Source organism: Gossypium arboreum, chromosome 9 (assembly GCF_025698485.1).
Source record: "Gossypium arboreum isolate Shixiya-1 chromosome 9, ASM2569848v2, whole genome shotgun sequence".
NCBI classification, from domain to species: domain Eukaryota; kingdom Viridiplantae; phylum Streptophyta; class Magnoliopsida; order Malvales; family Malvaceae; genus Gossypium; species Gossypium arboreum.
In genome coordinates, this window is record NC_069078.1 from 80,248,553 (window position 1) to 80,275,522 (window position 26,970).

General features: G+C 30.2%; 2 protein-coding genes and 2 long non-coding RNA genes across 5 annotated transcripts; 1 reads left to right on the forward strand and 3 right to left on the reverse strand.

The window, feature by feature from the left end:
• Positions 1–163: 163 nt before the first annotated feature.
• On the reverse strand, positions 164–1,463 carry LOC108456109 (uncharacterized). The gene is made up of 2 exons (XR_001866861.2): positions 1,101–1,463; positions 164–1,013 (listed from the first exon to the last, which is right to left on the reverse strand). It is a non-coding gene; the product is annotated as an uncharacterized LOC108456109 (long non-coding RNA).
• Positions 1,464–2,605: 1,142 nt separating this feature from the next.
• On the reverse strand, positions 2,606–3,587 carry LOC128280695 (uncharacterized). Its single transcript, XR_008270796.1, has 2 exons — positions 3,243–3,587; positions 2,606–2,781 (listed from the first exon to the last, which is right to left on the reverse strand). It is a non-coding gene; the product is annotated as an uncharacterized LOC128280695 (long non-coding RNA).
• Positions 3,588–11,963: 8,376 nt separating this feature from the next.
• Positions 11,964–14,280, forward strand: LOC108454460 (WAT1-related protein At2g37460-like). Its single transcript, XM_017752931.2, has 7 exons — positions 11,964–12,432; positions 12,534–12,596; positions 12,688–12,804; positions 12,880–13,123; positions 13,209–13,370; positions 13,530–13,681; positions 13,757–14,280. The coding sequence occupies exons 1-7, from the start codon at positions 12,233–12,235 to the stop codon at positions 13,938–13,940; spliced, it is 1,122 nt and encodes a 373-aa protein (XP_017608420.1). The 5' UTR covers positions 11,964–12,232; the 3' UTR covers positions 13,941–14,280.
• A 3,773-nt stretch (positions 14,281–18,053) lies between these two features.
• On the reverse strand, positions 18,054–23,644 carry LOC108455829 (type I inositol polyphosphate 5-phosphatase 8). Of its 2 annotated transcripts, none has more exons than XM_053019482.1 (11): positions 23,269–23,644; positions 22,100–22,143; positions 21,914–21,998; positions 21,741–21,812; positions 21,316–21,400; positions 21,029–21,133; positions 20,170–20,650; positions 19,845–20,041; positions 19,645–19,753; positions 19,322–19,470; positions 18,054–18,814 (listed from the first exon to the last, which is right to left on the reverse strand). In XM_053019482.1, the coding sequence occupies exons 2-11, from the start codon at positions 22,127–22,129 to the stop codon at positions 18,565–18,567; spliced, it is 1,563 nt and encodes a 520-aa protein (XP_052875442.1). In that variant the 5' UTR covers positions 22,130–22,143; positions 23,269–23,644; the 3' UTR covers positions 18,054–18,564. The 2 variants fall into 2 exon arrangements, with proteins under 2 accessions (XP_052875442.1, XP_052875441.1); XM_053019481.1 differs by having other exon boundaries at positions 21,316–21,403; positions 23,269–23,643.
• Positions 23,645–26,970: the final 3,326 nt, after the last annotated feature.

The following is a 26,970-nucleotide window of genomic DNA, read 5'->3' on the forward strand; positions in this document are numbered from 1 at the left end:
AAAAATAATAATGCCTATGTACTTAAAAAAAAAAAGAAAAAGAAATTACAATATGTTCCATATTTTAATAAAATAAAAACTCGTTTAAAAATAATTCAACGAGGTAGAGGCAGCCATTCAATGGGCCCGACCCTAACAGCGATAAATTTTGGATAGTAAATAGTATAAATTTTAATCAATGGTCAAGATATTCAATAGTACAAGGACAATCAATCCTAATTTCATTAGAAATTTATATTAATTAGTCTCTAAAAGTTCTTACCCAATCAAGATATCAAAAGTGCATTAACTTTAGCATATTAGGAAGAAATAGATAGCATAAAATTCCTCATCCTCGTGAGTTCATCTCCTCGACAAACTTGGCTTATTTTACAAGTTAATATTATAACAACTGAATTGGAGAGTAGAGTCATAAATCGATAAGATAAAACTGGAGAACCAAGTAGATGGTTCATTAGGAGGCAGGTGTAAGCCATTCTTTGCTGCAGTTTTCTTGCAAGTTGGGTTTGCAGTCATGGATATCTTATCTAAGACTGCATTAATCCTGGGGATGAGCAATTTACGTACTGGTTGTTTACTGCCATGCCATTGCCACCCTTGTTATGGCTCCTTTCGCTGCTTTTCTTGACAAGTATATTCTTCTTCTTCTTCCTCTCTTAAAGTCCATTCATGCCCATTTTACCTTTTTAGCTATCTACTCCTGTTTTTTGTTTGACAGGAAAATGAGGCCTAAGATGACCATGAGAATCTTCATCCAAACAATCTACTCCTCTGTGTTCAGCCAGAATGAAAGAGGACATAATGGCTACAATAATCATGCATAGGGGACTAAAAGCTGTCACAAATACTGGACCTCTGTGTTTCATTATCATCCCTTGAATGTAATAAGCAAGTCGTGAACATACAATACCCTGCAACCATGCAATTTTCAGATATTGTGTTCAAAAATAAAACAATATTCGAATTATGGCACCATTATTTGGATGAAGATGGTCATCTTAGGCCTCATTTTCCTGTCAAACAAAAAAGAGGAGTAGATCGTTAAAAAGGTAAAAATGACATGAATGGAGTTTAAGAAAGAAAGAAGAAGAAGAATATACTTGTCAAGAAAAGCAGCGAAAGGAGCCATAACAAGGGTGGCAATTGCATGGCGGTAAACAACCAGTACGTAACTGGCTCATCCCCAGGTTTAATGCAGTCGTAGATAAGATATTCATGACTGCAAACTCAACTTGCAAGAAAACTGCAGCAAAGAATGGCTTATACGTGCCTCCTAATGAACCATCTACTTGGTTCTCCATTTTGTCCTACGGATTTATGACTTCACTCTCCTATTCAATTGTTGTTATATTAACTTGTAAAAACAGCAAAGTTTATTGAGGATATGAACTCATGAGGATGAGGAATTTTCTGCTATCTATTTCCTCCTATTTATATGTTAAAGTTGATACACTTTTGATATCTTGAGTAATAATTTTAGAGACTAATTAATATAAATCTCTAATGAAGTTAAAATTGATTGTCTTTATACTATTGAATATCTTGAACATTGATAATAAATTACATTACTTATTATCTAAAATTTTATTTCACTGTTAGGTCGGGCCCAAACAAGTTTTTTTTCTAAAATTGTTTTTTATTAATTTTATTAGAAATTATAAACAATCAAATATTTTATATTTTCAAATCTTTTTCATTTCTCCTAAAACATAAAATAAAATATCAGAGGCGATTTCAGTTTTTTTCATATTTAAAAGCAAACTCCTTTTATCAAACCACTTTTCAGTTTTTTTAATGTTTGTTTCATGTAAAATAAGATGGTTAACATAAAATTTTTTCACTCACCGTAAAATTACTTTTTATTCCTGTAAAGTATCTTACTAATTTTTTCCCATAATATATTTTTTAAACTGATAAAGCTCGCTCACTTAACGCCTCCATATTCAACTTAAACATCCAATCAAAGCACTGGGATGTTACATTCTCTATTACATTATTCATTTATTAAATATTTTCTTATAAATTTTATAACTTTTAATTTAATCCCTTTTTGTCATAAAAGTTCAATATTCATTAAATTAATCATATTAAATCAAATTTTTCTTGTTACACTTTAATCACATAATTTATCTCAATATCATGTTTCACATATCAAATTTTTATGTATTTCACTTTTATGATTTCATCCACATATTTTTCAAGTTTAACAATTTAATCCTTATCATCGTAAAAATTTCATATTTTCCCACAATTGTACTTTTACAGTACTTCATGCATATTTCATCATCTCATAACATATTCACTAAGCTTTTATTATAATTTTCTTATTCACATATTAAATTATTTAACACTTAAACTTTTGTACATTTTCAATTTAATTCTTATTGCCAAGTAATTTATTTTTCACCATATAAGCACTTTGATCAAATAATTTATTATAATATCTTATTCGAGATAGCAAATCTTATTCCACATAACAAATTTTTCATGCATATCTTATTTCACAAAATTTATAATTTAATCCTTAACATCATGAAAAATTATTATTAATATTTTAAAAAACAACTTCTATAAAATACTTTTTAGAAAATCTATCAAATAAAGCTTTCCAGAAATTATACTTCGGAAACCATTTTTAAAGAGATAAACGTATCCTTAATGTAAGCAAAGCAAAACACAAATTTCAAACTGCAAAAAGCAATACAAATTTTTGTGTACTCTGATTTTTCGGTGGATTGGTTGTCTTGTACCCTCTTTATCCTCAAGAAGACAAATTTCAAACTGCAAGAAGCAATACGAATTTGCATATTTTTCCAAACTATACTAATATCCAACCACTATACTCCATCTAACATTTAAAACTTTCACAAATTTTTCTGTACTCTGATTTATGACATCTTTGCTGCCATATATACACAATAACAAAACCATCTCTTTCACCTTTAATTTTTTTATTTTCAATGGCTATAATTTGTGGCCCTAACTGTTAAGCTAACCTAGAGATTAGCCTACAGAGATAAAACACTACTTTAAGTTTTATTTTTTCATTTCCAATCTCCTCCTGTAGAGATAAAACACTACTTTGAGCAGTTCGATGATGAAAGGAAGAGAAGGACTACGCTCTTTGGTTTTATGAGCCACTTGCATGCTGGAAATGCTACTGAGTTATGGTTGAGTAGTGACGGGTTTGCTCTTACTTTAAAAAAAGAAAAAAAATAATACAAAATTAATTTTGCTCTTACTTGAAAGAGATTGACGGGTGGACCGATGGTGACTACCTGACTGGTGAACAATGATGGTGGACCGGTGGTGACTGCCTGACTGATGAACAACGATGGTGGTGGCTGGTGGGTGTTGGAGTGGAGAAGGCAAAGTTATTTTGTTAGGGGGGATTTAGGAACTAGCTGATAGAAATTGGGGGCAGTCAACTGAAGAGGAAAAGAAAACTAAGGGTAGGCAATTAGGAATTTAATTCGGTCCCGGCTCAAAAATTTCTTACATGAGTCTCGGATCATTTTCTAAAAGGATTTCGTGTTTTATCTAGATTTTTTTTAAATATATATTTTTATCTAAACTTTTTCACTTTTCGAGTTAATTCATGAGTAGGTCTATTTCAACTTAAATAATATTTTTATCTAAAATTAAATAAAATTAAAAATAAATTAGAAATAAGAAAAATAACTCCATGTACAATTTTTGAGAAATATAAAAAAATATTGAGTTAATAAATGAAAAACTTTTAATTAAAATAGTTTATAGGAAAAAAGTTTATTTAAAATAATGTTATTTATTTCATCTTTTTATATATTTACTTCTGTGTTTATTTCATACATTACGTCAAATTCAATTAAAACAATTTTTAAAGGAATTAAGACAATTATTAGTAGAAATAAATCTCAAAATTACATAACTTTAATTTAAAATACAATTTGATATATAAACTTTGGTTTGGTGCAATTATATGCATGAAACTTTAATTTTAATTTAATCATACATATTTAAAGAAATAAATACATCAATTTATTTATATATTGGATTTGTTTATGTAATATATAAGCATAAAATGATATTATATCAATAATTATGTTCTTAATTTGTGAGAATTAGGTCAAATCATAATTTCATGTATAAAATTATATAAAATTAAATTTCATGTATAAAATTGTATATTTGAACAAAGCTTATGTATAGATTTGAGGTTTATATTATAGGCTTAACTGAAAAATAGCCCTTGAACTATTACATTTTGTCATTTAAGTATCTAAACTTTTTTTTATCAAAATGATACCTAAATTTTAATCTGATTACTTTCCTTAAAAGAGTTTCCATCAACCAATTAAATTATGACATGAGGCAAAATTTTAATTAAAATTATTTTTCTTTTCTTTTCTCTTCTTCTTCTCTCTAAAAAGAAGAAAAATGGAGGAGCAGTTGAAAAGATCCATGAATTATATTTTTTTTCAAATTATATATATATATATATATATATATATATTTCTCATTTTGATTATTTCTTGTAATGTATTGATGGGCGGAAGCTTCCCAACTAGCAAAAGTAACCTAATGCCATGGGCGTTAATTGAATAACAAAAGGGCTTGAATACCATTTTTTTGTTCTTATTTTCAAGCATGAACCAATTTTTAAGCATGAATCCAATGACCGATTCTGTTGTTTGATTTTTATTTTAGGTAATAAATACTTAGTTTCTTGTTCTTAATTATGTATGTTTAATTTTTACTTTAATATTTTTAGACTATTGATCCATATTTGGTGTGTTTAAATCGAAGGTTGAATAGATCCTGTTTAAGAGTAGATTTTACGTAATTAAGTAGAGTTGCATACAATCCTAAAAATAGGACGACATAAATCTAGTGAATTAGAGACAAATCTAATAGGGGGATTTATAGTACGAATTAATGTGATAATAGGGATTTTAATTAAAAAAAATTTAAATTAATTAACTTAGAGTAAGTTGCTCTGATGCTCGAAAGAGATATTTGGATAATTTAAAGATTTCTACGGATCAAATTACTAAGTAAATAAATTGCATAATTTAGATTAATAGTGATAGATGAAATCTAGGTGAATTTTTTCTTGGGTATTATTTTGCTTCTTAATTGTTAATCGATTATTTTCCTGTTTTGTTCTTTACCTTTTTCGCTAGTTAATTAATTTAGTTGAATTTAGTTTTTAATGTATCACTTGAATTCATCAGTTAAATAATAGAAATATAATAATTATTAGTACTTTTAGTTTTCGTGGAAAAGATATCCTTGATAGATGCATTTAACTTAGCCAAATTTTTAGTTAGGATGCATTGGTCCAGGTAAAGTTATTTCTTTTGTTTATTGACTGCGTTCTGTTTAAGTTTGTTTGAAGTTTAATTCCAACAACTTGTTAGCATCTGACTGTTAGTAATGCTAGCAACCTACATGAGTTTATCATCGGATGTCATTTTTGCATATTAAGTGATTGTATCTGTAATGGTGGATGTGCTTTCTTGTGTTAGCAAACTGTAAAGATCGAAATGATTAAACCTTCCTTGGTTAAACCTAAATCAGACATCTATTATCCTGACGAATATGGCATCAAGTTCTTTTGAGACTGTATGTAATTTTTACTGCAGATGCTGTAGTTACTTTTGTAGTCGATCTTTCTATATGCTTAAGAGCTACTATCTTGCAGAGTGCAAAAACAAACTTAAATGTCGAGGAGGTTTTCTTTTCAATAGCCAGGGATATCAAGCAAAGACTTGCTTGCACTGATTCAAAGGCTGAGAGGTATGGATTCTTTTGCTCGAACTATCAACTTTTCTCGTAACATATATGCATTTTTTTTGATAATTGTGCAAATCCTTTTCTTTAACACACGCTTCTTGTGATAATTATTCTAATAAATTTACACATATCGTTATCTTTTTATTAACTTTTTCCGGGTCTTTACAGCCACAGGCAATCAAAATTAACCAACAAGACCAGGGAGCTGGGGCTGCGGCAGCTGCTCAAAAATCACCTTGCTGTGGGGCTTGAACGAACTGCATTGCGGATGAGATCTGAAGGGTGCATTTTCTTCTCTATGGTGCCTTTTTGATCCTGGGAAAACTAATTTGTTTATATTCTCCTGCATATCATTATTTTACAGCTGCTACTGTCTGGTGTGAAATGTTATTAAATCTTGTTATTTTGCAATATTAATTATATTAGATTATTTGTTTAAGTAACGTCAGGCAATCTGCCTACCATTTTGACGTTCGGAATTTGAAACTAAGAACAACCCTGGTAAATTGGTGAACCACATGAAATCGTGCCAAGAATTGGAGCATAATTGAATCAATAGATTTGTGAAGTTCATTGGAGAATCGTGTTCAAGCTAATCCTTTACGTCTCCTCTTCTCTGAACAGAGTTAAAACTCAGATTAGGATCAATTGATTACCGCCTTGAAAATGTTCTGTTCGATATAGATAGGTAAGAATAAGCCTTAGACCCAAGTAAACTCGCTCAGGCCCGATTGATTTATGCCCTTAACCGCGGTTATCCCCAAATATACATTGTTAATGATGATGGGATTGAGGAGGATGGTGTGCTCCTTGGCCTAGGTAACATTTAACATTGCAATGATGGGATGGAATGTCCTTTGTTATACTGCATTGCCTAATCACCTGGAAATGCTGCTTTAGTTTTTTGGTAGGTAGCATCATTATTTGTTACAACGCACTACTAAGTTACAAAGACGTATTTCTGACACAAACAATTGAGGCATTTGGATGAGTCGTGTTCTCATGTTTATCTTGATTCGTTTCAACTGCTATATATTTTTATTCCTCAACTTGCTCTATAAAGCTTAACAGAATCCAAATTGATTAGTTGGTAATTATTAGTCAAATTGATGAACAGGCGATGCCACTTTATCCGAATTGGACATTCACGATTGTTGTTATCTAGAATTAATCACAATTAAAATGACTTTGTTGCTGTAGTGCTGAATCAGAACGATAATGAAATAATGGTTATGGCATCACAGGGTATGTCAGGCAGCTCTTTTTCCCCGCCCCCCCCTCTTTTTATCCCTGGTTTCTGAGGTATCTTTTTCGTCTCCTTTACGACCACAGGTCTAATCTTCTTTATTGACCAGAAAAAAGAAAAGAACAGTCTAATATTCTTTCACTATAAATTCATTAGGGTTTAAGTGGCAGTCAAGTCGCAGCATAAATCACGAGAGAGAGGGTTTCCACCCATCAGACCCACATTTCATTAAAAGCACAAATGTTAGTGCGAATGCATGCAGAAATGGCGCAATGAAGCAAACGTGCAGCAAGTGGGAGCGTAAGCCATGAAACGGAGAGGACAATAAGGCTTTCATTTTTTCACCATGGAATGGTCTTCCTTCCTCTGAAGAATTCAAGAAAACAACTGAACAATAAAGCTGAAGAAAGATATCTGATAAGAGATTTTCATGTTGGAATAAACGAAAAAGAAGAAATCTTAACCTTCCTTTAGCTTACCAATAATGGAGCTTGATTTTTCAATACAAAGCAATTTCGGCCTATCCACACCCCTTTTTGTGATTAGTGGAATATGCATAAGCAAAAACAAAAATGCCTCAACTTAGACTCATCTATGGGCTACACAAATAAATTACTCGATGCATTAATGAAAAAAGTGGTGTTCATCTTCTGACACTATTCTACTTTTTACAAAACATGCGGCAACGGTCTGGCCGCTCCATCAAAATTTTTTATTTTTTTTAAATAAACATTAATGCTTAGCAATAGCATCAACACTCCATAAATTATTGTATAATATAATAAATTTTAAAACTATTAAAATATTAACTTAATAATTTTAAGTTTTAAACACATAAAATTTTTCATAAAACCAGTAATATTATTAGAGTATTAAACCAACAACAATTCATAGAAGTTAAATCTTTCTATTGATGCCGGTTCTGTTTTAGTTTGATTGGTATCAGTATTGTTGTCGGTGTAAAAAGACGTGGGTTCAAGTGTGATGAAGCGCATTATACTTCTATTCAAAAGTTGGGTTGGAGAGGAGTTATAAATAATTTTAGATATTATATAAAAAGAATAGATATGATAACAAATAAATTAATTAGCGTCTTTTTACTATTTGCAATTCTAATATGTAGTTAGAGATAAAATATAACATTATTAAAAAAATTATTTTAAGTGCCTTTTATGCTATAAGAATACAATATGCAAAATACAAATTGAACATAAATGCAAGGTTAATAAAATTTTTGCTGACAAAAAGAAATTTTAAACAAAATTGCTAAAATTTAACCAATGTTCACGATATTCATTAGAATAAAGATAATCAATATTAATTTTTTAGAGATTCAGATTAATTAATCTTTAAAAATATTACTCATCCACTATATTAGAAATTTCATGCAAAATCAATCTCTCAAAATCATTGAATCAATAAAAATTTAATTTTGTATAAAAATCTTAATTTATCACAAGAAAACTACTATATTAATTTTGTAACGGTTAATCAATCAAAATTTAAAAAATTACAAAATTAGAAATACTTACTTGAAAGTATTAAAAAAATAATCACATTTCTTGTAAAAATTCTAGAATATGTGTGAAGAAGAGGATAGATTTGAGAGAAAATAATAATATTGAAAGAAAAAATAATTTTAATAAGTGGAGAGAGATAATTTTATTTTTATATAAATTAATTTATCACTAACATAAAATATATTTTTTATGAGGTGAATTGACCCACAATTTCCTATGTGGCTCCCCATTACAATCATAATTGTTCAAGAGCCTCCAATGGAGCTATTGATTTGAGCCAAATGAGAATTATATTTTTGGCGGTGTTAATCAAAATCCAGTAGGGAGCTAAGCATGGGTGTTGGGACCTAAAATATCTCTTTTAATCAACCCAACACATGTCAAATATATGCAAGTAAACGTTGGACAAAGATTAAATAACTTTTGTATTGAGATAAACTCATGTAAGTAATGAACAAGTAAAATAAAAAAAAATTAAAAATATTAAACACATAAATTTTATATGGAAAAATTCTTTCGAAAAAAATAAAAAAAACTATGGTAAAAAGAAATTCCACAAATAAGAGAAAAATATAAGATGGAGAAAATCAAAAATAATAAAAAACGAAACCCCGAAAGAAAAAGCTTTCAAACAGAAACATAAAATTTTCTCTTGATTGTGTTATTTTCTGTATCTAGATCTAACTCACACACTAATCTCGATGACTCTAAAGTGACTTAGATAGGCTACATGTTATTTGGTGCCCACTTACCCTAGATACACTTTAGATAGCAATTAATGCAATATACTATTAAATGTTTAGGGTCTAACTAAGAAAAAATCCTAAAATTATCGTCTAAAGAATCAACTGCATATTTCTATATCTTGTTGCATTATCGTGTTCTTCGACATTGAGGCATCATTCTCTATTTTAACTTAAAATGCGAGACATACTACACATTTTACTTATCGAAGAGTCATTACCGATTTAAGCAGTGAAACACACAATTTTTTTTTCTTTTTTCTTTTAAGATAGGATAATAGGCGTTGAATTGAAATACACTCTTAAAACCAAATTTAGATCATCCTTTTGACGTTCTCATCATTGGAAGTTTCTGAAATTTTACCTAAACAGCTTTGGGAAAACAATTTGGTCCATATCACCCACTCTATTCACCCTCCTCATTGCCTAACCAAATATCCAAAAAAAGAAAAGCCCTATCTTGTTCATGTGGGAGTGGATTGTCTAAAGGCACCCAACAGAGGGAATCCCTTTTTACTCTTAATGTTTATATGGATGGAGTAATGCAAAGCAGACACGAAACAGTCTTTAAACCTTAACTTTCGGGACAAAATAACAAAAACAAAAAGCAACTCCACCACGCAAAGCTACTAAAACTTATTAAAGAAGTGGCATTGACATCTGATCTACAAGACAATGGTTTTGCTTTGCTTACATTAAGTGTGCGTTTCGTTTTAAATTTCCTCCTCCTCCTCCTCCTTTTATTTTATTAAAAGGAGTTGCTTTTAAACATGAAAAAAACTGAAAACGCCTCTCATATTTTATTTTATGTTTGTATGAGAAAGAAAAAGATGAAAGTATTCCTATGATTATTAATAAAATTAATAAAAATATATTTTTTAATTTTATTTAATTGCTCTAACATTTTACTGTTGAGTATTTCTTTTTTCTTTTGTCAATACACAAACTTTTTGTTGTCATTGGTATAAATAGTTGATAATAAATACTACTTAATTATTATGTAATTTGATAAATATTAAGTAAACTACATTACAAATAACAAATTATACTTAAAAATTTCACTTTTGCTCACTTAATTATAAAAAAATTACACAATGATTACCTAACTGATCATATATATTTGTCTTTTTTTTTTTTTGGTCCAATTCCATTTATGGATAAGGGAAGAGATGATGTGGTAGTTTTAAGATTAGTATAATAACAAATTCAATCCTCGATGTTTCTATATTGTATCAGTTTAATCATAATTTTGAAAATATAACTCTCAACATTTACATATTATCTTAATTTAATCTTAATTCTAATAAAAATAAAAATATTAATTATTGTAAAAATAACTTATTTTTAAAAGATACTTCATCTTTCCTTCATTTAGAAACCAGAGGAGTTTCCAAAAATCCCATTGAATTGATATCTCATTAAATCAAATAACTCTTTCACAAGAAAATCACAAAATCAAATTCCCCAAACCCATAAATTTCCATCGACAAAGTATTTCTTCTTTTTAAATACCAAATCATGTTCGAAACCTTTTCTTCTTATCCAGAAAAAAAAAAAAACTACTATGAATTTATATTACAAGATATGATATTTTACTTACAATATAATAAAACTCACACTTATTTATTTATTTATCTACATTCGCTCTCTCACTAAATCTTTCACCTTTAGTCACAAATAGATAAAAACAAGTTATTACGAAGCCTAAAGCAAGTTGCTTTAAAATTAACGAGCCAGTGCTCACTTTACTTGTACATGAAATAATAACCAATTCCTCAATATAAAGGCAATACTTGATTTGTATAACCGAACTAGTACGATAGCCATCAAATAATAAAATTACGTATCAATTAAATTTCTCATTATGAAATGAATTAAAAGAGATTCTTTTCGCTTTAACTTCCTCAAATTTAATATCTTGCTAAATAATGTCACACCAATACTTTTTTGTAGAAAATAATCAAGATAAATGGGTTAAAATACGGCAATAAATTAGCTGAGTTGCATTGTGTCCAGTTGCAAATGATTTTGGAACTGTTTTTCTTTTAAGAGTTGAGGTATTTTTAAATATATTAAAATAATTATAATTATTCGGTATAATAATAAATTTATGTTTTGATCATTCAATTTTAAAAGATTAAAAAAGGTTACTGAACTATTTAAAAATTTTCATTTAAATTATTAGGTTGTTAAGTTTTTTTTTTAAGCCTAGCTTGTGAGCTTTAGGCAATGACTCAATGATCTATATGGAGATCAATATCCGTCAACGAGCAAAAGAACATAACTTAAATTTAAGTCGATCTAACGATCAGTGCCGGAGATCAAAGAAGAAAATTGTTTGGATTTTGATTCGCAGATTCATGACACTCAAAATTATTTTATGAAAAAAAAACTGAACTACAGAAGAAAAGAGGAAGGAGAGTTTTCGATTGATGCAAACGGTGCGAACAAAGAAAACCATACAACGATGATTTTAATAGTTCAGTTACTTAAATGAAAATTTTCGAATAGTTAAATTATCATTTTGTAACATTTTAAAATTAAGTAACCAAAACGTAAACGTATTAGATAGTTTAATAATCTCGAGTGTATATTGTGTTAGTATTTAAAAAAATTACAAGTACCATATTTTAATAAAATAAAAACTCTATCTTTTAAAAACAATAATTCAACGAGTTATAGGCAGCCATTAATTGGGCCCGACCTTAATAGTAAAATAAACGTTCTGCAACAGATTTTTTTTTTCCTTTTGAAAGCTGCAAGAGAAAGACTTGAGTTATGAGGTATCAAAAGTGTGTCAACTTTAGCATATAAATAGGAAGAAATAGATAGCAGAAAATTGCTCATCCTCAATGAGTTCATCTCTTCAATAAACTTGGCTGATTTACAAGTTAATATTATAGCAATTGAATTGGATAGTGAAGTCTTAAATCCGTAGGATAAAAATGGAGAACCAAGTAGATGGTTCATTAGGAGGCACGTATAAACCATTCTTTGCTGCAGTTTTCTTGCAAGTTGGGTATGCAGGCATGGATATCTTATCTAAGACTGCATTAAACCTGGGGATGAGCAATTACGTACTCGTTGTTTACCGCCATGCCATTGCCACCCTTGTTATGGCTCCTTTCGCTGCTTTTCTCGACAAGTATATTCTTCTTCTTATTCTTCTTCTTTCTCTCTCTCTCTTAAACTCCATTCGTGCCATTTTTACCCTTTTAGCAATATCTACTCTTTTCTGTTTGACAGGAAAGTGAGGCCTAAGATGACCATGAGAATCTTCATCCAAATAATGGTGCTAGGCTTACTGGAGTAACTATCCAAATTTCAATTTACTACAGCTTTCTGTTTTTACCATCAAGTTCAATAGCATCTGACAATTTTAATATATATTGTTTGGCAGGCCAGTAATTGACCAAAACTTGTATTTTCTGGGAATGAAATACACAACTGCAACCTTTGCAACTGCCATGTACAATATTCTTCCTGCTATAACTTTCGTTATGGCTTGGATTTTCAGGTAGAAAAGAACCCCACAAATCAACAGTTTTGTTCATGAATATTCAATAAAATCTGCTTAATCATGTGGATGTAGGCTTGAGAAGGTGAAGTTAAGGTCCATCCGTAGCCATGGAAAGATTATAGGAACCCTTGCAACAGTTGCTGGAGCGATGGTGATGACGCTGATGAAAGGACCAGTGCTTGAATTGTTTTGGACCAAGGGAAGAAACAACCATGAAGCAGCATCCAAAAACGGGACCGATCTCCACGATTGCATTAAAGGTGGTGTACTCATCACAATTGGCTGCTTCAGCTATGCTTGTTTCGTAATTCTCCAAGTAAGTGACATAGAAATTCTGCCCTAATATTTGTTCATTGATTTGCTTAATTATGATGTAACTTTTTATGTTTTTTATTTCATAGGCAATCACTCTGGAAACCTATCCAGCTGACCTTTCTCTAACAGTTTGGATATGCCTGTTGGGCACCCTTGAAGGTACAATAGCTGCTTTGATTATGGAAAAGGGAAATGCTGCCATTTGGGCCATTAAATGGGACACCAAGTTGCTCACTGCTGCATACACTGTAAGAATTATAATCACCAATTATTTACCGATATTATTTTAATAATAACATGATGAGGATAAAAATTAGATCAAATTAAGTAGGTGAGGAAATTCTCAAACCATAATTCGAATATCATTTTATTTTTGAACACAATATCTGAAAATTGCATGGTTGCAGGGTATTGTATGTTCAGGACTTGCTTATTACATTCAAGGGATGATAATGAGACACAGAGGTCCAGTATTTGTGACAGCTTTTAGTCCCCTATGCATGGTTATTGTAGCCATTATGTCCTCTTTCATTCTGGCTGAACAAATGTTTCTGGGAAGGTAATTTCACAATTTTTTCTTTTAAAAACCCCAAAAAACAAAGCTGATATAATAATGTTATGTTATGTTATGCAGGGTGATTGGAGCTATCATCATAATTGTGGGTCTATATCTGGTGTTATGGGGTAAAAACAAGGATTACAAGAAGTCTCCACCACCACCATCGCCACTAATGGATGGGCAAATAATAGAAGCAGTTAAAATAGATATGGGTATCACAGTTGATGACGGCACCAAAGGAACCTCGATCAGAGATTAAAAATTACAAGAGGAAAGGCATTCAATTATCGTCTAAAATTTTCCAACATAAACATCATCCACTAGCCTAAAACAGGGGGGGGGAATCACTAGCAACTTATGGTAGTGCTTTTCTGATTCAACTGTAAACTGTCATCCCATGATATGATTTTGCACTATAAAATATTATTTTGAGTAAGTTCATGATTCTGGATGGATTTCATTCACTCATCCAATCGCACTCCTCCCCTATAGATTCCCAGGGGATGTATCCACCATTTGCAATTACTAAGCTTAAAGGAGCTCCTTTTTATTTATATATTTTCTTTCTCAAATAAAGCATATTTAAGTATCTAATGAAATGTTGACATGAACTGTCTTTTTTATTTGACTTGCTTCGATATGCCTTGTGGCTTTCAAATTTCCACCACTAAAACCCAGAATCCATTGCTATCAATCCCCAAACCATGATATATACCATAACTTAAACAGAAGATAAGTTGATTAGTGTTTTATTAGTAATATACATAAACCTTTTTATTTCACAACAATGCCATTTCTTTTCTTACCTTTGACTGTTTTTTACCTAAAGAAGTATTGAAATCTGATTGTAATTAGCATCTTCCACTGTTGTAGTAGTGGTTTCTGATTCGAGTTTAACTATCATCAGACAAATTTCCAACATAAAATATTATGTAGTTGGATATTATCAGCCATGGAACCATTTGTAATCATTAAGCTTGAATCAACCTTTTTTTTTTTTTCTCGAGGATGATTCACGAATCATTATACCAACCAAAACTATGGGGTACCACCAAGACCTCGTTGCTCCTTTGGTGCGTAACCAATGGACATATATATTCAGGGCTTCCCACATTTAGACTTTTTTAATATTTTTCGTTTCCCTTTTTAACATATCCAAATTTTAAGTCCTAATACTAAGAATAATAACCTTTCTAGTATTATATAATTTTGTAAGTTGATTTATAAACGTAATGATATTTAAAATAATTAATTAAAATTTATATTTATTAAAAAATTTCTAAGTCATCTTCTTCTTTTTTTAATCTAAATTCTCTCTTTAAAGTTCGAAGTACAAATATAATATAATTATAAATATATATATTTTGAAAATATAATGTAGAATCAAACCAATACTAAATAGAAACAGATTAAAAATTAAAATAATCCGACTAAAATTAATTCACTAAATTAAAACCCACGCATGACAAAAATGGAAACCCATACATAATAATTGTGCATGACTAAACTTAAATCTAAATACTCAACAACTTAATTATTTTTTAACAAGAATTTTGGAAGTTAAGATATAATGTGACGGTTGCAATAATAATAACAATAATAATATCTGAACGAATTCGAGCTTCCGATTGTGCAACTTGAGTTCGGCCTTAAACAAAATAAATGATAACATATATTCAATAATTTTAATTTTTTTAATAGAAAGAAAATATAAAAGTTCTAAGTTTTGTTTGGTAGAGTGAAAAAAATTAAAAAGATAGAAAATTGAAGGAATAAAAAATAGAAAGATGGAAAATATAAGGGTGCATTTGGTTCGAAACAAGAATAGTTTTCATTTTATTTTATTGAAAAATGAAAAATAGTGAAGTAAACATATTTAATTAAAAAAATTGAAATGAGCTTTTGAAAATGAAAATGAAAATATATGAAATTAGAGATTTAAAAAGAAAATGTTTTCATTATTTTCAATAAAAATATTTTGGGAAAATAGAAAAATTGAAAGAAAAAACATTTTTTAAGTTTCATTTTAAGCATTAAATTTACTTTGGTTGGAAATATTTTAGAAGCAATTTTTTTTATTTAATTACATTTTATTTTACTACTGTTATACATTTTTAATAAATTATACTTTTATTTAATTATTTAATAATTTTTTTCATTTCTATTTTGAAAAATACATACCAAATGTGTTTTCACTATTTTATTATTGATTTTTTTTCTATTTTTATTTACCAAACGTATTTTTCAATTTTAAGAAAATAGAAAAAGAAAAATGAAAACAGAAAATATTCTCTAAAACTAAATGCATTTTTTTATAGGTGTGCTTGGTAGTAAAGATGAAAAAATTGAAAGAAAAAATAATTTTCTTTCCATTCATTACTTGATAGAGTTAAAAAAAATGAAAGGAAAAAAAAATAAAACACATAATTTTGAACTTAAGTACACATTTCTCTCATCTTCTTTTCTCCTATCATTTCAATTTGGAATGATCGATTTTTATGTATTAGGATAAAAAATAATCATCTCTTCTATTTTATTTCTTCTCGCTTTTCTTCCCCACCAAGTACCCTTAAAATTTATTTTTTTTTCACTTTTATACTCCCTCCTTTCATCTTTCCACTTTTCAACTGAACCAAACACACCCTTAATCTCTCACACACTTTCTAGAATTTTTAAGATATGAGTTGAACTTTTCAATACTTTCAAGTGGATTTTTCTAATTTGACAACAACTCTTGTGTTTTTTTTTTTTCAAGCTTTATTGATTACTCTTTTAGAAAAGTAGGATTGATTACTCTTTTAGTTGTTTTATTTATTAAATAATTTTGGGATAATGATTTTGTATGAAATTTCTAATATCGTGATTGGGTAATAATTTATAGAAGTTGATTAATACAAATCCTTGAAGATATTAGGATTGATTGTATTTATAATTTTAAATTTCTTGAGTATTAAGTAGAAATTTCTTATGTTTGAAAAATTAAAATATTATATTCAGTATGGCACCAAAAAACACTTAACGTGAGTTTCTTTTTATTAAAGAAAATTTATAATTGTATTTTGACTTTGTTAATACCTTTATGTGTTTAAGGTTTAGATATATTTGTTTTTGTTAAACAAAATGGAAAAATATTTTAAAAGAAAGTCTACTAATGAAGTAGAGGAAGAACAAGAAGGAAAAAAATATTATGCATTAGTTTATAAGAGATTTATAAACATTTTAATGATTAAAAATTGACCCCACTATCTAAATTTCTTGACTACGCCACTGCATCGTAATACAAAAAACTAATTATTCTAAATTGGAATGATGAGAGGAGAAAAATGTGTATGTTAGTTTAAAATTATGTATCTTTTAGAATGTTTTATTTTCTTTGCTTTTATTTTAAACTCTACCAAACAATAGAAGAAAAGAAAATTATTGTCTCTTTATTTTTCATCTAAGCACACTTATATAAAAAAATGATATTTTTCATTTTCTATTTTTTATCCTTTTAATTTTTAATTTTTCCAATTTATTTTCATTCTACCAAACAAAGCATAAAAGAATACTATAATATAGTAGAATATGATGAAAGGATGATGAACCCCAAAACTTATAACTAAAAATGAAAGCTTTCTAGGGAAAATATTTAGGTTTTAATAGGTAGAATGAAAAGAAAATTGAAAAATTGAAAGTAAAAACAAAGAAAGATGGGAAATAATTTTTTCCTATTTGGATGGAAATATTGAAAGAAAAAAAGTAATTTTATTTTCATTCCTTGCTTAATATTGTAAAAGTTAAAAATAAAATAGAACATTTGAAAAATAAATAATATACATCTCTCTCATTTTTTCTCCTCAAGGACTGATTTTATATTTTCTTTCCTCTCATTTTTTAATCTGCACACTCAAATTTCTTTTTTTTTTACTTTTTTTTTTATTTTCTCTATCCATTCTTTTAATTTTTCATCTAACTAAGTAATCCTTAAATTCTGTTTTTCTCTTAAAAGGCGGCAAGAGAACCCAAACACAAAAGGACTTTGCCCAAAGAAGAAAATTGACTCATTTTTAAATTTCATAACCTTTTGAAGCCTAATCAAACTCTATTAATTAGTGCTTTATAGTTGACAGCATTCATTTTTCAAGAAAAACCCGTTTTAGATAGAATCATGTGTTTAGGCTGAATTTGCAACTAAGCTTATGGCTAGATTTGAGCATATATTATATCATTTATGCGTGACTCTCCCTTTAGTCATGAATCATAATGTGGAATCACAAACATCTTTGCTGGGGCTCTACCCTACATTTTAAACTTGAAACCGATCATTAAAGTTTTACCGAATGATATTCTAATAACAACGGCTAAGGTTAAGTCCAAACGAAGAAAAGAGTTTAAACAATCAAATAACAATGTCAATTAAAAGTTCTTTATCTGCAAACCCACTTTTCTTTCCATTTACATTTTTCATTTTGATCAAAATTTTCTTTTGGGTATCAAAACTCGAAAAAAAAAGGAATTACATATGAAATACTTCTCTACAAGAAAAAGCTGAGAATGCACTCTCTTCCAGTGAAACAAGAACTTCATTTAGCTTTCCAGACTATAAACAAGTATCGCTGCTTCTAATTCTAAACACATTTACAAAATCCCTTGAGATCATTCATTGCTTCGTCAAAAAATTCAGGAATGATCATCAAACCCCACATCCAATTGTAAGCCTATTCCTTCTTCTTCATCTTCCAGTTCATGAACCAAGAAATGCTATCCATCCTAAAAATCATCACTCTCAACCCTTTAAAATTGTCGGGGTCAAAGGATTAAGATTTAAGGTTTAGGGTTTGTTTCACAATTACATCCTTAACTTCACTATTGGAAGGTAATATTTTGGACTGGGTGTCAAATTATGTAGCTTTGTGGCCAGGAATTACCAACAGTTCCTCAGCTTGGACCTTTGCCCCACAAGCTGAGGACAAGGCAGATTTGGATGAAAACCTTGGCGGGCATGATATAGCAGTGGGTATTAACTTGTTGGCTAAATTGATATGGACTGAAAAGAGGGAATAAACTGGTCTATGATCCGAGAATCTACACTCTCCCCTTGAGTACCATACTTGCTTAAGTCCTTCACCTTTCCATAGGATCCTATCGCACCTGCAATCAATATTTAAATATTAAATATGATCTTCACTTGGCCATCTACAAGGAAACATTAATAATGATTAAACTATGATAAGGTTTCACCACTCACGTCTTAGCAACAAGATTTAATTAAACACGGTCGGTTATATAAGGTTTTACTAAGGAAGAAGACAAATCTCACTAGTCACTTGCCGACCACTTTATAATTAATCTCCTTGGTAATCTTTAGCAAATTATAATATCATCATATGAACTTTTTGCCTTTATATAATGGAGCAAACAAAACAGAAAAAAAATTAATAGCTAACAATGAGAACCGCCAGAACTGTAGCAATCAATCCGATGCAAAAACATATTCTAATTATTAAAAAACAACATTATTTTTTTAAACCAGGATGCTTCTAATAAGCAACCTTAATTAATGCTCAACTTGGGATTAATTTAATCCTGCTTGATGTATTTAATTCCCATGTATTAAGAAAAATGAAGGTTGAAAGGAACATAAATTTGGAATCTTACCAGGCGGGGATTCGTCGTTTTTCTTTCGAGTTAGATGTTTGGACAACATAATCATCTGAGTCGGCGAGATATTTGTAAGTTGGAGCAAAGTATATCCTGCCTTCTTCCCATCCAGAAAACACCCGCCCCGCCCTTTGTTCGATCCTTAGCTGCCAAGCACTCAGGGAAACGTCACATGTTAGATCTTGAAATAAACAATAAAGAACTTCAAGGTCAACCATCCATTTTCTTTGTTTCACACGAAAAAGATGCCAAAGTGAAGAGATAAACAAACCAGCATCTTATCTGAAATAGAAAAAATGTAAACTGAATTAGCCTCTCACCTGATCCTTCTCTAGAAGCACCTGCCAGTTGTTCTTCTTCAGTAATTCATGCGTATCGACACAACCCGGAGCAAGCCGGTAGTTCAAATCCCCTAACCAAATAACCTTACTGAACAAATAAAGAAAAGGAAAATACATTAGAGATCAAACAAACTAGTGTGGGAAGTTACATGATAATTTTAGTGGAGTAAGGGGCATACTCATGGTCTAAAATGTTCTCTGGATGAAATGGCTGCCTGAGATCTCTAAATGAACGAGAAAACTTTGTCCTCTTTAATATTTCTGCTACATCGGAATTTCTTCGGATCTCATCCCCTTCTTTCTCCCCGGACGTCAAGTGCGTACAAACAAAGCAGAACGTTTTTTGGTGCAATGTCATGCTAATGGATACTGAACCCTGTTACCAAATATTTAAAAGAAGCTAAATTTAATACAATTACAGTTCAACTGCAATAAATGATGGATAGTTTTGTTTTCGGAACCGACATGTAAACAACAGTGTATAGAATAAGCGCAACTGCTGACCTTGTTTCCAAGATACCCCATGATACCACAGCCAACACATGAGACTTTCAGATTGCTAATATGCTTGTAAAGATCGGTTCGAACCCACACACACAAGAAAAGCCCAACCATTTGCTTGCTAGCAGCTAAGCAGAAGCGTTGCCGGGCTGGACTGCCGGACATGTAGGTGGGACTAGGAGAGCCTTCCTCGCTCGAATTTGTATTTAAGTTTAGCAATCTTTCGAAATCCTCTTCGCCAAGTTCATCTTCCATTGAGAGTAAATCAGTAAAGCTGGTCCTAGGCTTCAGGCTTGCTTGCTGCTCAAGCTGCAGTGAGGACGGACTGCTTTCTTCAGTGGCACCGCTATAACATCGAGCAAGTTCTTTGTCACTTTGGTCGGAATTCAAAGCTTCACGAATAAGGGAAAGCCATTTGGCAGCTGGTCCGTTGTCCTCAGCTCCAAGCACATTGCCAGCATTTAGAGGAACAATTTCCTGGAACCTAACAGGTCAAAAAACAATCTGGTTAGGCAAATCATTCCAAAATACCACAATACCCTTCACATTTCCAATCAAACTTAATTTATTCCTTTATTGCTTTCTTCTGGGCCAAGTGAACAATAGATTGAAGTTAAAGGGGCAAAAAGATAAATTATAAGAAGAAAATGCGTGCCGGACCACAGATTCCCATTCAACAAAGTTGAAGTTGGTTATGAGCTGTGGAGCATTTTAAGATGGAGTCAACAAGAAAGGAGGATCGTTTTCCTCATTTTTTCTTAAAGGAAGTTTTCAACCATAGATATTAGATATGTTAAGGAAGGTGTTAAAAAGCAACTTAGAAGTGGGATAGGTACAAAGGAAAGAAACAGCAAGAAATTACCCAAGAACGTAAATATCAGCAGGGGCAGGCGAGCTTAACCAATCTCTTATGTTCAAACCCTCGTGGGGCGACTTTCCTCCTACATTCCATGTCCCTACGAACATCCTGAAAATCCCCCAAAATTATTACTGCATAATTAACATTGAAACTTCTAAAGCAAACCCCAAAAGTTAAAGACCAAATATGGATGCATCTTCAACTCTACTTTTCTCATGTGAACCCGCGTATTCCGAGGACCCAATACACCAAAAATTCTCAACTGCGACATTAAGTTTTTATAAACTCACCTGGGGTTGAGTGAATCGGTGACAGGTGGTGGCTCCGGCATACTTTTCGACGGTTTAATCCCTCCGGCAGTTTCCGTCAGCCAGCCTTCTATAAAAAAGTCCAAAAAAAAAAGTACATCTAAGTACCAGTACGTGCTACAGCCAAAGTCAAATCTTGCCAGTCTACGTGGCAAAGAATTAAAGCACTGGATCATCAAAAAAATCAACTGATCAAACCGGGACCCGGCCGAAATCACTGCCAGTGCTTTCTTTTAACGTCCAATCCAATCAATAGGAAATCCGAGCCGTCAGTTAGCTCTGGGAAAGACGATAATCCCTTTACCAGTTCTCATCTTTTCACGTAGATTGACGGACGGGATTTAAAAATCAGTACGATTTATAATAGTGCCCAGCTTTAGCAGAGTTAACAACAATATTATCATTACCTGAGAAATTTTCCGGTACGATCGAGTGATAATCCTGGTCGCAGCAACTCTTTCTTCTGCCACCAGTTTCGCCTGTTAAAGAAAAACATGAATTTGCCGTTCTTTGAATCTATAAACCAAATCTATGAATAAAATTTTAAATGAAACACGACATATTCGAGATGGGATTTTACCGTTTACGGCGTAATCGGACTGAAACTCCTCAGCTCCACTCGGTATATTCAGCCATTTTCGAGCGATTACTTTAGGCCACGAAGACTAACGGCCAAGAAACAAACAAAACAGAGTTTAAGATTTTCACTTACCCATTAATCAAAATCCGGCGAAGGATAAATAGGGCAAGAAGAAAAGGCGCATACCTTGGAGTTTTTTCTCATATCTGTTCTCATGGTTGATTGAGCGCCTGAGCAGGGAAAATTTAAAATGGAGATCAGAAACAAGTTGGCGGATTTTTAAATCCAATTGTGGATTAATCAGTTTATTAAATGTGGAGATTTTCCAGGGAAAATTTTATAGTATTGTGAATTAAATAGAGAAAGCGTTTAATATTTATATATATAAAATAGTCGGCTAATCCGGTATATAAGAATTGGAAGCAAAAAGGCTTTGGGTATTAATTTATCTATATTTTGAGTGAAAATGGTTAGGAAGGCTCAACTAAATAGAGAAATTCAACGCAATATGAAAGAACTAGTTGCAGGGGAAATGGAGACAGCTTCCAACGAAGAAACGTAGACGGAAAAAGAATAGTTTAAAAAGAAAGAAAAAGTAGTATCAATATAATATAAAGGATACTAGAGATGGATAATAGGTCAGGTTCATCCTTCTTTTTTGTAAATATTGGGTTTAAAGAAAGGCTTTAAAGCTTTTAGCCGTCTTTGCAGAGAGGATTACAGGGTGGAAAATAGGTGAAACAGATTTTTAAGGATCGGATCGGATCGGCTCATCAAAGTCTCTAGTAAAATACATCTGGGAAAATTATTTTGGCCTTTTTATTTGGTACGTCTGTACTTGACTATATCAACATTATTGCATGATTCAGAAAGATGAAAAAGAAAAAGGGAAAAAGGTAGGGGGGGGGGGATTGAAAGTTGAACCTCAATTATGAACGCAAGTGGAAAGTGAAGGATGTTTGAAGAATGAATCTGAGTTGTTAATGAAGGACATGAAGATAGGGGAATGAAAGGAACTTTACAAGAACCTGAAGATAAGGTCATAATCTAATGTTTGGGACGATAGGAAAATTTGAAAAGGGAACTAAATGACAGAGACAAACGGAGATCCCACAAAGCGGCCGGCCAATGAAATAAAGGGATCTTCAAATGCAAATAAGTGGTTTCTTGAAGCAAGGGTGGTCATTGGGTAATAACTTGATCAAAAGAGATAATAGAGGAACACAGTAAACGTGAAACCAAAAACACCATGTAAAATCTAGCACCTCCTAACTGAAGAAATTAAGTGCATGACAAACAAAAAGGGAGAGTAAAAAAAGATGCTAAACCCAGATGAAAAGTTGAGAAATACTTACAATTATGAGGGGGCAGAAGTAGACAAAAAGGAAAATGGAGATGGTGAAGTATCAGAGGAAAAAAGGGTGGGGGTGGGGGTGGGGGATTATATTGGAGTATGAAATTGAAAGAGGGTGCCTCTTTTTTCTCAATCTTGGATCCTGATGTATCCTTTTCCGACTGTTTAGCCTTCCCCGAATGCTTTGTTTTGTTTTACAAGGAAAAGCGAGAAGAAATACAGAGCCAAGTTCTTGGAGGCGTTCCTCGTAAAAGCCAAAAGGGGCGGTTGCTTCTCTAATTTATAAATATAAAGTGCTCGGAAAAAGGGGAAAAAAGGGAGATTAAAAAAAAAAAACAAAAAAAACAACAAGCTATACTTTGAAGTCCAAACCACTTTTATGTACGCATCCTCACTTAAATGTTTAGCTTAATGTTTTTAATACTTAATTTTGATAGAAAGTCACCATTAATTAGTTGTAACTAAAAATACGTTTTTAATCTAAAATTATTCATAGAACTCTCTAATCTATAATAGGAGGATAATACATTTCAACGCATTCAAACTCACATCATCTTAAATTAACAACAATGTTATTGTTAATCGAGTTAAAACTCAATTAACTTCTTCTAATAATAATTAAACATCATATCAATTAATTACTATATCTAATATATATTTAATATTTAATTTACTTTTAAATCGATAATAAATTTATAATTTAATCCAATGAATTCACGGAGTCATCTGTAATTAATAATATCCAATATTCTTTTCTTTTTTTGGTGAAAAAACATAACAAAGAAAATGCTAAGCCTAGTCTAAACCCCCCTTGAGGGTTGATCAAACAGTTTAATATTACTGTTATTGCAACAAGCCATTTTTGTTAAGTGGTCTGCAACTACATTTTCTTCTCTCGAAATATGTTGGATTTGCCATTGTTGTGTTGTAGTCAATAGCTGTTAAATTCGTCTGATCAGAGTAAAATTTTAAGTCTCTTGAATAATTATCTTGAATAGCTTAAACTGCCTCCATATTATCTGTATTAATCAACACTCTGTCATGACCCTGATCCAAGATAAGGGCCAAGCCGTTAAAAATGACCCATAACTCAGCTTCCAAGACTGAACACATCCCCAAATATTAGTTAAAGCCTAAAATCCACTTCCTGCTCCAATCTCGTATAACTCTTCTTGTAGTTGCGAAGAGTGAATCTGCTTTGACGACTTCATTCATGTACATCTATATCCAATTACTTGTCAGAGCTAAAGAAAAAAATGTTATATACCTCTTATCTTCTTCTGGTTTCCGAGCAACGATAAATTGTTTTGGCCCAAAAAAATAAACCTTTGATGACTTCATTAACACTCCAAAGGGTACCTTGGAACACATGATATCCAATAAATTTAACCATTAAATTTTGATATATATATATATATATATATATATTTATCTTATTCTATAAAATATGTATATACAATAATTAGAGCTAATCAATTAATCCATTTTAAACCATATATAAACTTGTGATTAAGGATTCAGAATTTTGCTGCCATTTAAATTAATTATGTCAACTGCTTGATTTGTCCAACTTGCAGTCTTGTGTAATTATTATGGTTGACTTTTTTTCTTTTACGAAATTTTATTGTTTATAATTATTTGGAGTAAATTAAAATTTCCTTAACAAGAAAAAATATATATATAAAAACCTTATTCATGCGAGGGTTCCAAGAAATTTCCATAAATTGGATAATGGTTTTATTACTTAGAACAGACAGACCATGTGTTAATTGAATTTGCTACATTTATTTATTTTATTTATTTGTATTTAAAAAAAAAAAAACCATGCTCTAATTCCAAGATTCTATACCACTTGTCCTGAGTCGTCGAGAGGAAAAAAATAAAAATGGAAAAATGGTTTCGCGTAGTGGTCTTCATGGTAAGGAGCAAATGCATGCATGTTGCTTATTCACACATATTTTGACTTTTCTTCTGGTTATTTATTATTTCATTCTTTTTCTATTTATATTTATGTATTAATAGTGTATACTATTACATATTTGTTAATAAATTAAATAATGCTATTTAAAATAAATAGGTAATTCTATTTTCTTAGTCCTTTAAGAATAAATTGAAATACAGACACACAAACCTTTTCTCATTAAAGTTGTTGGAAATACCCAAATTAGGATATTTTAAAAATAATTTATCATCACTCAAAAATATTAAATTAAATAACAAAATATATTGCATTCTCAATGAAAAATCCATATTCATAATAAGAAATTCATATTATTATAAAATAATCACGAATCTTCAAGAATTATTAAAAATATATGTAATATAATGAAGAATAATCACGAATTTTCAAAATAAACATGATGATTAAATAAATTAGATGCGTGGCGGATAATAATATACAAACTCATATTGAAATTAAAAATAGGTTTTTGCATGCATGTTTTCTTCACAATATTCTCCAAAATGAAGTTTGATAATTATTGTTTATACTTAAAAACTTAGGTGGCTTTAGCTTTCCACACTATTTTATATTATATTTACAACTATACCAATAATTTATTACAAGTATTTAATAATTAATTAAATTCAATTTGATAAATAAAAATATATTTGGAGAATTCATTCTAACCCTCTCTAAAATTAAAAATCTTCCCTTTATGTTGTTCGTAATTAATAAAATTTTAAATTTATAATAATAAAATTATATTTTTCCCTAAAAATAATAAATTTTAATTTAATAATTTAATAATTATAAAATATAAATTATTAAAATAATAAAATCATATTTTTATTATTATAAAATATATAATTTAATTCCCACCTCTAAAATAATTTCTTGACTTAATGTGTAGAAAGATATAATGTGTCACGTAACTTCAAAGTAGGCGCCATAACTGCATATGATCAAACCATTGTAGCAAACCCAACATATCTTTTCTTACTTATAAGACTATGCGTTATAGTTGGGTTTCAATATTATCTTCACTTTTGACACCAATCATTCGACTGTTTGTCCCAATTTCTTCCTTTTTTTTTTAAAAATAAAATGTTTATTTTAAATATAATATTATAAAATAAAAAATTTAATTATATATAAAATATATAAACTGAAGTTATAATAAAATATTAAACAATAAATTATTAAGTAATTAATAAAATATAATTTGCTCAAATTATATTTTAGATATTAAAATTACATGCAAATATAACTATTATACATTGAGGTATATAATGCTATATATTTTAATGAGGGTTAAAGAGTAATTTCAACCCAACATGCATTCGCAAAATTCAAAAGCCATAAAAGTTGGTTTTTTTTTGGCTTAATATAAAAGCTTTTGTATTGAAAAGTTTATTATTTATTTTTATTTTTTTAATATTAATTTTATTATAAGTTCTTATTGTATGTACAGTTCTTTTTTATATAATGTTTAAAATTATTTATGGCTGCTCTTCAACTCTTAAATAGGAGGATAATGCGTTTCAACACACTCAAACTCACGTCTTCTTGTATTGGTAACAAAACTAATGTTAATTGAGTTAAGACTTAATCATTCTTATAATGGTAGCATTACCGATACTAATCGAACTAAGACTCAATCTATATCTTTATGTTAATGATAAACAGTGTCTTAATATAGGAGTGGTTATCTAATCTACTCTCTTCAGTTAATTTTTATAAATTTAGATATTAAAGAATTAA